Genomic DNA, 8,874 nt, shown 5'->3' on the forward strand with positions numbered 1-8,874 from the left:
CTCCCCATTGTCACATTTAGTGTACCAAAGAGTAAGCTTTAAATTCTTCATATTCCTTTAAAGGCAGTATGTACTTCCATATTTCTGGTAAAAGAACGAGTTATGTCACCAGGTTTAATATAAGCTAGCAGTGATTGGCGCCAAATTTATCACAGCTATTCTTATGGCGCAAAGCCAGCGAAAAGCGCTATTTTCATCGATTTCCAATTAAGTTAATTTATTAAATAATGTATTTTTGCTCCTGGAAAGGTGCCGTGACTCCTGCAACCTACATACACCTATACAACCAATATTTTTCTGCCCTGTCAATTTAGTTGCTGCGCTGGGGGGTGGGGGAAGGGTTTAGTTTATGACTCAGTCTACACGGGATTTTAGTTCTAGCTGGGGCCCGGCCGAAACAGTCTTCACGGGATTTTAGTTCTAGCTGGGGCCCGGCCGAAACAGTTTTCACGGGATTTTAGTTCTAGCTGGGGCCCGGCCGTAACAGTCGTCACGGGATTTTGTTCTAGCTGGGGCCCGGCCGAAACAGTCGTCACGGGATTTTAGTTCTAGCTGGGGCCCGGCCGAAACAGTCTTCACGGGATTTTAGCCAGTCTTCACGGGTTTTTAGTTCTAGCTGGGGCCCGGCCGAAACAGTCGTCACGGGATTTTAGTTCTAGCTGGGGCCCGGCCGAAACAGTCTTCACGGGATTTTAGCTCTAGCTGGGGCCCGGCCGAAGGACGGGCTACCCAGCTAGTCTATACTATATTCCTAAGTCTGTTTCGTGTCTGTTTCTCTATAGAAATCCGAGCCGTTCAACCTAGGACCGCCAAATTTCTCACAACTATTCTTATGGCGCAAAGCCAGCGAGTAGCGCTATTTTCTTAGATTTCCAATTAAGTAAAGTAATTAAATCATGTATTTTTGCCCTTGGAAAGGTGCCGTGAATCCTGCAACCTACATACACCTATACAACCAATATTTTTCTGCCTCAGTCAATTTAGCGGCTGCGCTGGGAGGGGGGGAAGGGTTAGGTTTCTGACTCAGTCTTCACGGGATTTTATTTCTAGCTGGGGCCCGGCCGAAAACGGGATTTTAGTTCTTGCTGGGGCCCGGCCGAAGGACGGGCTACCCAGCTAGTTTTAAATATGTTGAAGTCGAGTATTGAACTAAATTGTTTTCTTGATATCCATCCAACGGTAATATTTTTCTTATTGAAAAACTGATAAAAAAATTTATAATGGAAAATGTGGTTCTCTTCTAAATTTGGTCAAAATATCTAAGAAAACAAACGCGGGAAATCCCAAACTTTACTTCTTAAGCAGTCGTAATGCTTCAATATCATTATCTCTTTTAGAAATAAATTAATGTCGGGATTATCTAAAGTCTAGCTATAAGGATTTAACGATGATAATTCAATTATCTTTGCTAAAACATGTTAACTATTTTCTGAAATTACAATTGCTTTTACGGTAACGTCGGCCAAATTAAAACAATTTTTCAGAATGAACACTCAATTCCTATATATAATCTGCCTTCTCTTATTTCTTAAGCTCGCAGTAAGATAATTACTTTTTTTAAATGGTTTAACTTAACAGTGATATGATTTTACTTTTCTTGCGCAAATAGAAATGCTACGAAATCCAAGCGCGTCCGATTCCGGAAAATGTAACGGCTTATTTAAAAACGTCTCGCTCTATCCTCAGGACTTGGGATATGCCAGAAAACACTAAACCACCTCTGGTTGGATATTTAATCTCTTGCGTTCCCAATAGAAGCAAAAATGTGTGGACTAAGGACCTGTCCAAGCGAAACGTTCTATGCTAGGATTTGCAACCTTATACCATGAATATATCTAGCTATGAATATACAATAGCAATAACCTCTCTAACCTCCCGCTAAAATTTGGGTTGGGCTTATCTAGTCACGTGATCAATCACATCTGCTCCGACCGAGTGAGGAGCATGCCGTCATTTCCTTCAGTCTCCTGATTGGCTGAAAACGCGTCACTGGTCTCGAAAGTTGCCACCCAAATCAAATCGACATGATAGAAGGGCTATATCGTAGGGTTGGATATTCATAGCTAGATATATTCATGCTTATACCGAATATACTTTCTTTGTGGCCTCATACGCGTTTAAACCGGGAACAAATCAGAACTTTACATCTAAACCAGCCTTTTATATTGCCCGAACACATACTAAAGGTAAGCAATATACTAGACATTTTTGAAATTCAGGGCCTAAATTAAAGTAACCTTTTGAGCTCCATGCGCTCCAGTAAATATGACGCTAGATTTAACACCGAATAAGTTAAAGGTGAAATGGAACTCTCCGAAAGTTTGGAACGGACCTCTGGACGGTTTCATAATTCAGGTCCAGAACAAAGCGGCAGAAATAATATATGAGTACACTGCCAAAGGATACAGTAGTTTCTTCGAACTGGATTTATTCAATATACCTTCGACGGCATCTGACATAACAGTTAATGTTAGATTTTAAAATCTAGATTCCAATTTAGGAATTCAACTTATTGGCACCTCTTCTACGTTAAAAATCAATATTCAACATTATTTGTATAAATTTAAGAAATTTTAAAAATTGGCATTACTTACGATTAACTAGTGAAATATGTTGAATTAGTTTTTCAAATATATTCTTTTGTTTCAGAACCAATACGATAATGACTCGAATTTCTGCTTGAATTTGGTATTATAAAATTTATTTAAATAAATAAAATCCTTTTAGTTAAGAGTTCACCTTATTACTGGTTTCAAACTTTAATTTTTCCAGCGTCAATACTATACTATGTATAAAAACAATATTGTCTTTGAAGAACTGATGTCATCAAAGCTGGTCCGAAAAGTAAGCTTTTATCTGGGGTATTTACTTTAGCGTATAATGATAGAGCTCACAATAAATGGTTAATTTCAATACTTCACCCAAATTATTGAAGTATTTAAAAAAATTAGCCTGTACCTGGTTTGCAATAGATTATAGATAATCAATTTACATAAAAATTTGGAAAGTTAAATGCTGGAGAAAAGCATGCACATTATACAGGGTGTTTTTAATTTGATCGCCTCAGGGATTTTGCTTAAAAACTGCATTACCTAGAAATTTTAATTTTTTAGTATGTACAGTATTGGGGAAGGTCGTTGTTATTTGTAAATTTCAGCAAAACGTGACATTTTTCACGGTTTCGGAATTTTTATTTCTTTAACGTTAGGTGGTATACGAAAACTGTCAATAGGCGATACTGTAAAGTAAATTTATTCTTAACCAACTTGTTAAAATGGGAAAACAAAATCACATTACTACCTTTTCACAGCCAACTTCGATTCGGTAACTCGTGAAATAGTTGGCCGTGCGACGTTAAAGAAAAACATTATTCCTTCCAGATACTACAGACAGCTTATTAACTTCCACTCTTCTATTACAAATTGTTTTAAATAATAATAATAAATAGATAATTTAGACGAATCGATCCAAATTTAAACCACCATTAGCAAAATAAAATGAATAATAGTTCGAATTTCTTAGGATAGATGGCGCTGCAGTTCTCCACAAAGTCACGTGACTACCATCTTTGCAGCCCCCATTAACTTTATAGTTTCGCGTATTGGTTTGATCGGAATAGTTCGATTTTTTACTGAAATATTTGGTCATGAAAAATAACAAGCCGGTAATAGGTGGCCACGCATTTTTACAAGTAATTTAAAACGAAACCTATCTAAATTTTAATGTTTGTATGACTGCTAAATATGAACGTTTCTTGATCTAACTTTTTTAATTGGTAATTAATTTTGAGATAAAAAAACAATTTCAGAAAGTGTTACAAAATTTACAAATGTACCAGTCTTATACTAAATGACGTTCAATAATTCCACCATGCGCTGCGTTATGCAGCATATTTTGAAATGAAAGACGGTCAAAAGCGGGAGTTACGAGTCGAAACGCTGCAATTATTATTTGCTGCAAGTCTTCTTCGCTAGTGACTGGCGTCTTATAAACTTCCTCCTTCACGAATCTCCACAGGAAAAATCCGGTGGTGCCAAACCTCGGGACCTAGGAGACCATCGCACTGAAACGTTCGGTGTTAGGGAATTCTACCACACCTCTTAACTAGTGAGGAGGTACACCGTCCTGCTGAAATCAAAGGTGTGGGATGTCTATCAACGCTTCTGCAACTTAATTATGTAAGAAAGCCAAGTATTCTCCCCATTTAGCCAAGTAGAAAAAATGGTCCAATAACGCGATCTCCTAGTAGACCAGCCCATAAGGTGAAGCGAAATTGGATCTGGTTGTGGTAAGGAAATCCCTAATTCCGGATTTTCATCACTCCACATTTGGTTATTCTGTCTGTTAAACGGGCTGTCCCTCGAGAATGAGCACTCATCGGACACGAGGAGCAAACAAAGGATATTTTTATATGCATCGGACCTGGTACTGAACGAGTTTCATAAGCCCAATCTAAGTCGCTTATCACCATCGTGGATTGGTCGGTGCAGCGTGGCCCGGTACGTATGAAAGCTATGGTGGTCAAGGACACTCCAAACATACGTTGACAAGTCCAAATCAGAGCATGAAATTCTTATACTTGCTCGAGGGTAGGCAATAAAGCAGGTGATGACTATGTCTTCCATATTAATGTTACGATGTCCTCCTCCGTGGAATCTGGGATTTACGTTGCAATCATCTTCAAAGTCACGAACAGCACGGATAATAGTTTGTTAATCTAGTCGACTGTCAGGATATAATATTTGAAATAACTGACTTACTAGACGTTCATTTTGATGACCATCACCGAAGTATAACTTCACCTTCTTGGACCGCTGTTCACGGCTATAATGAGGCATACTTACTTACTGAAGAGCGTTGAGTTAATTTAAATACATAAAAGGAAACTTAAATTTAAACGAAGTGCAAATAAAAACAAAAGCTTTAGGAAATTCAGTTGGCGTAAATTAGTCATTTTGGTAGACTTCTTATAACCTCCTTTTTTAAAATTTAGGAAAACTTTCGGAAATTGTTTTTTTTTTCTCAAAATTAATTACAAATAAAAAATAGTTTAAATACGTTCATTCTTAGCCGTCATATAAACATTACAGTTAAAATATTTTTCTTTTTAAATTAGTTTTGAAAAGTCTTCGGCCACCTACTACCAATTTGTTATTTTTCAAAACATTATATATCAGTGACAAATTGACCTATTCTGACCAAACTAATTTCATTTAAGGTTTTATAGTATGCTCTACAACTTGTTTATTGATTGTTTTCCTCTACCACCCAGCGTTTTAAAATAAAAATTCCAAAACCCTGTGAAATGTCACGATCTTGTTGAAATTAAAAATAACAACGACCTTCCCCAATAGTGTACCTTCTGATAATTTCACATTTCTAGGTAAAATATTTTGAGAAAAATGCCTGGATCAAATTAAATCATCTTGTGTAGACGAACGAAAAATTTTAATTTCTAATCAAAGAATAAAAAGTGTTTGTCGGGTTTTTAGTTTTTCATTAAATAAATAGAGTGGTTTTAAATTTTTGTGAGTGTTTTAAACGGATGTGGTTCACTAATCTTGAACAAAATAGTGAATTTTAATTCAAATAAATCAGTGAATTTGTGCCTTTGCTATCAGATAACTGTGGGTCTTAAAACCGAATAAGGTAGCTATTTAAGTCTATTAGTTATAAATACTAGGTGAAGGAGAGGTGCAAACGACGCTTTTGGTTCGCATAGACATGAATATCAGTAAAGAGGTGTGAAATTTTTTAGGACAATGTGGAACAATTATTTAACCTTTGCAAGCAACGACTTAAATGTCTTTACATTTCAGGAGCATGAAACAATGCCTCAAACAATATACCTACAATTTATTCCCTTGAATAGGATATGGCTCTCTGTTTTCTCTACCACCACAAAAAGAAATCTTCGTCGACTTCAGCTATTTCAATGCGCGTTATTGTAGGCGCATCACCATCGACCCAATCTCTGCCCTTCAAAGTTGCTGCGGAAATTTACAACTTCAGGATAGATTCCATGTACCTCTGCAACCCTATCTACTAAATAAACCAAATCTGCTGCTAATCAAAGGATATGATTCGTCGACTGTCATATTTTTTTCAATTAGACAAAGTGTTCAGGAAGAATGTACAAATCTAGCGGGACTAAAATTGAAACCCGCTGTAGAGGCTCTGTAATATCTCCTTTGAGGAAGTAAATGAATGGTACTAAAGCTTGTGACGGACGGACATTTTATTTGAATTTAGTGATTTGCTCAACGCATGATGCGCGCTTCGTCTACGTTAAACTAAATTTTTTTTAAATATTTTATCGCATGAGGAATATAACTTAATGAATCTTAAGATAAACAAATACTTTTCCGTACATTGATTAGATCCTCTGCTTTATATTTGGTTACTTGAAAAAAAATCCTTGCACTTGTTTATTTGAAATTGGCTGATCTAAATAATTAGCATCTCATTTCCCTACTGGAGCTTAATTTCATAAATCGAAATATTTGCACAATCTGCAATTACCTTCCATTTTCAGTACGTATTGCACTATACGTTGTATTTCTTTATATTAATCAAAGTGTATTGGTTTATTTTCAATGATGTATTTCTTATTGCCAAAACTTAACGAAACATTTAACGAAAGAATAAAATTTTTATTGTCTTTCTCTGAAATTGGTAACTCTATTTACTAGTGTAAAGTTGTGTAAACGTGGGAAAAATTAAAAATGTTTATTTTCCGAGCACTTAAAATGCTATAATACCATTATCTCTTTATTACTAATCAATGTAAGGTTTATCTAAAGTCTAGTTAAAAGTATTCGGTGATGAGAATTTAATAACCTGCTGGCAAACTGTTATCTTGGTGTTACGTTTAACTTAGATATGCGACTTTCCCCTTATTTTTACGGGAAAGCCAGTTAAAATAAAACGATCTTGAAGAATGAATACCCAATTTGCTCATATTATTTTCCTTCTTTCGTTTTTAAGGCTCACAGTAAGTAAATAATCGATTACTTATCGACTCTAGACCTAACAATTAATTTAATTTTCTAAACTTTATATGGAACTGATCAGACATTATGTAACGTGGGAGGGAAGGTCTATTAGGTTTTTCTCGTTAATTTATTTAGTTTTCTTAAGCGTAAGAGCAGAGGAACATAATTTTTATTTCATTGTGGATAGATCTGTTACGAAATCAAAGCGCGTCCGATACCGGAAAATGTGACGGCCAATTTAATAACGACTCGCTCTATCCTCTGGACTTGGGATATGCCTGAAAACACTGGACCTCCTCTGGTCGGATATTTCATCGCTTGTGTTAACAGTAGAAGCAAAGACATGTGGACTAAAGACCCGTCCAAGCGAAACGTTCTCTGTGAGGATTTGGAACCTTATACGGCCTATACTCTTTTTGTGGCCTCATACGCGTTTGAACCAGGAACAAATCAGAACTATACATCCAAACCAGCTTTCAACAGCGCTCGAACACATACCGAAGGTAACAAATATCGTGAAAAAGTCTAGATCCGAATTTTAACGTGATAAGTGATTAGGACATCAAACGAGTATTACTTAAAGTAATCTTTTTCAGCACCAAGCGCTCCAGTAAATATGACGCTAGATTTAACACCGAATAAGTTAATGGTGAAATGGAACTCTCCGAAAGTTTGGAACGGACCTCTGGACGGTTTCATAATTCAGGTCCAGAACGAAGCTGCAGAAATAATATATGAACACACTGGCAAAGGATACAGTAGTTTTTTCGAACTGGATTTATTCAATATACCTTCGACGGCATCTGAAGTAACTGTCAGTGTTAAATTTTACAATCTGGATTCAAATTTGGGAATTCAACTTATTGGCTCCTCATCTTCATTGAGTATCAATATTCAAAATAAGTTTAAATAAATTTATGAAAGTTTAAAAATTTTCAATTAAGTTTTACCACTTGAGAAATATGTTTAAATTGGTTTTTAATACATTTGGATAGAGGATGTTACTTTTATATAAAATAAATAAATATAATTTAATATAATAAATAAAATCAAATATAAATAAATAAATATACGGACGAATACGGTATTAAACTTGAATTTATGATCCAGACCTATGAATTGTTGGTAAAATTTAATATAGTATTGCAAATCTTTTTATTTTTGTAGTAAATAAACTAAATTTTTCTATTATATAACCCATTTTTGTTCAGTTTTTTTCTAACCTCTTTATCTATAGCGAATCATAGATTTTATTTTCAAATGCTTTCAAGGCTGAATGACAAGATTAGTTTCAACTATGCATTTAAAACGAATGTTTTATATAAATATGTAAGTATTTGCGTGAAGTGGCTATTTTCCAAATATCACCGAGATGAAGATTTATTTTATCTTAAAATTGGTGCGGCTACCTTGTTTATAAACGATAAGATTTACCCGTGATATGACATACTATATTCAGTTTTTTGTGGCATTAATGCTGTATCGTTATCGGGTTGCACAAAGGCACGTACATTTAAAGTGTGCTGAGACAACAACCAGGGTAATTAAGTCAAACGAAAATTTGGAGCTTAAAGGAAATAGTGTTATATTCGGCGTTTCGCAGGTTTTCAATATTGTGCACAATAAGTAGCATCATTTAAAAAATTTCAACTTATAGATAACCTTTATTAAATTTATTGGATGTTCTATAGAAACCATAAATAAAAATGGAGATTTCTAGTTACAATATCCAATAAAGTGCACTACAGCATTTCCGAAATTCTACCAGGCCTGAGGCCATCAAAAATAGAATGTTCCAGAATAAGTTAGTTAAAATCTATTATGGTATTTATTAACAAGTCGGCCCACCCATTATATTAGTTCCACGTCGGCCAAATGT

At 35.3% G+C, this 8,874-nt stretch overlaps 1 protein-coding gene across 1 annotated transcript; it reads left to right on the top strand.

Moving 5' to 3' along the window:
* The first annotated feature begins 6,885 nt into the window (after positions 1-6,885).
* On the top strand, positions 6,886-8,195 carry LOC149954572 (protein sidekick-2-like). The gene is made up of 3 exons (XM_090167641.1): positions 6,886-6,994; positions 7,183-7,498; positions 7,592-8,195. The coding sequence occupies exons 1-3, from the start codon at positions 6,941-6,943 to the stop codon at positions 7,906-7,908; spliced, it is 687 nt and encodes a 228-aa protein (XP_090023767.1). The 5' UTR covers positions 6,886-6,940; the 3' UTR covers positions 7,909-8,195.
* Positions 8,196-8,874: the final 679 nt, after the last annotated feature.

This window comes from Leiobunum rupestre, chromosome 3, assembly GCF_980474605.1.
Source record: "Leiobunum rupestre chromosome 3, qqLeiRupe1.1.hap1, whole genome shotgun sequence".
Classification (NCBI taxonomy): Eukaryota; Metazoa; Arthropoda; class Arachnida; order Opiliones; family Sclerosomatidae; genus Leiobunum; species Leiobunum rupestre.

Excerpts from the sequence above, each read along its gene's own strand:
- LOC149954572 (XM_090167641.1), top strand. The coding sequence starts at position 6,941 with ATGAATACCCAATTTGCTCATATTATTTTCCTTCTTTCGTTTTTAAGG. Across the intron at positions 6,995-7,182 it reads TTTCGTTTTTAAGGCTCACA|ATCTGTTACGAAATCAAAGC; the intron begins GTAAGTAAATAA and ends CATTGTGGATAG. Across the intron at positions 7,499-7,591 it reads CGCTCGAACACATACCGAAG|CACCAAGCGCTCCAGTAAAT; the intron begins GTAACAAATATC and ends AATCTTTTTCAG.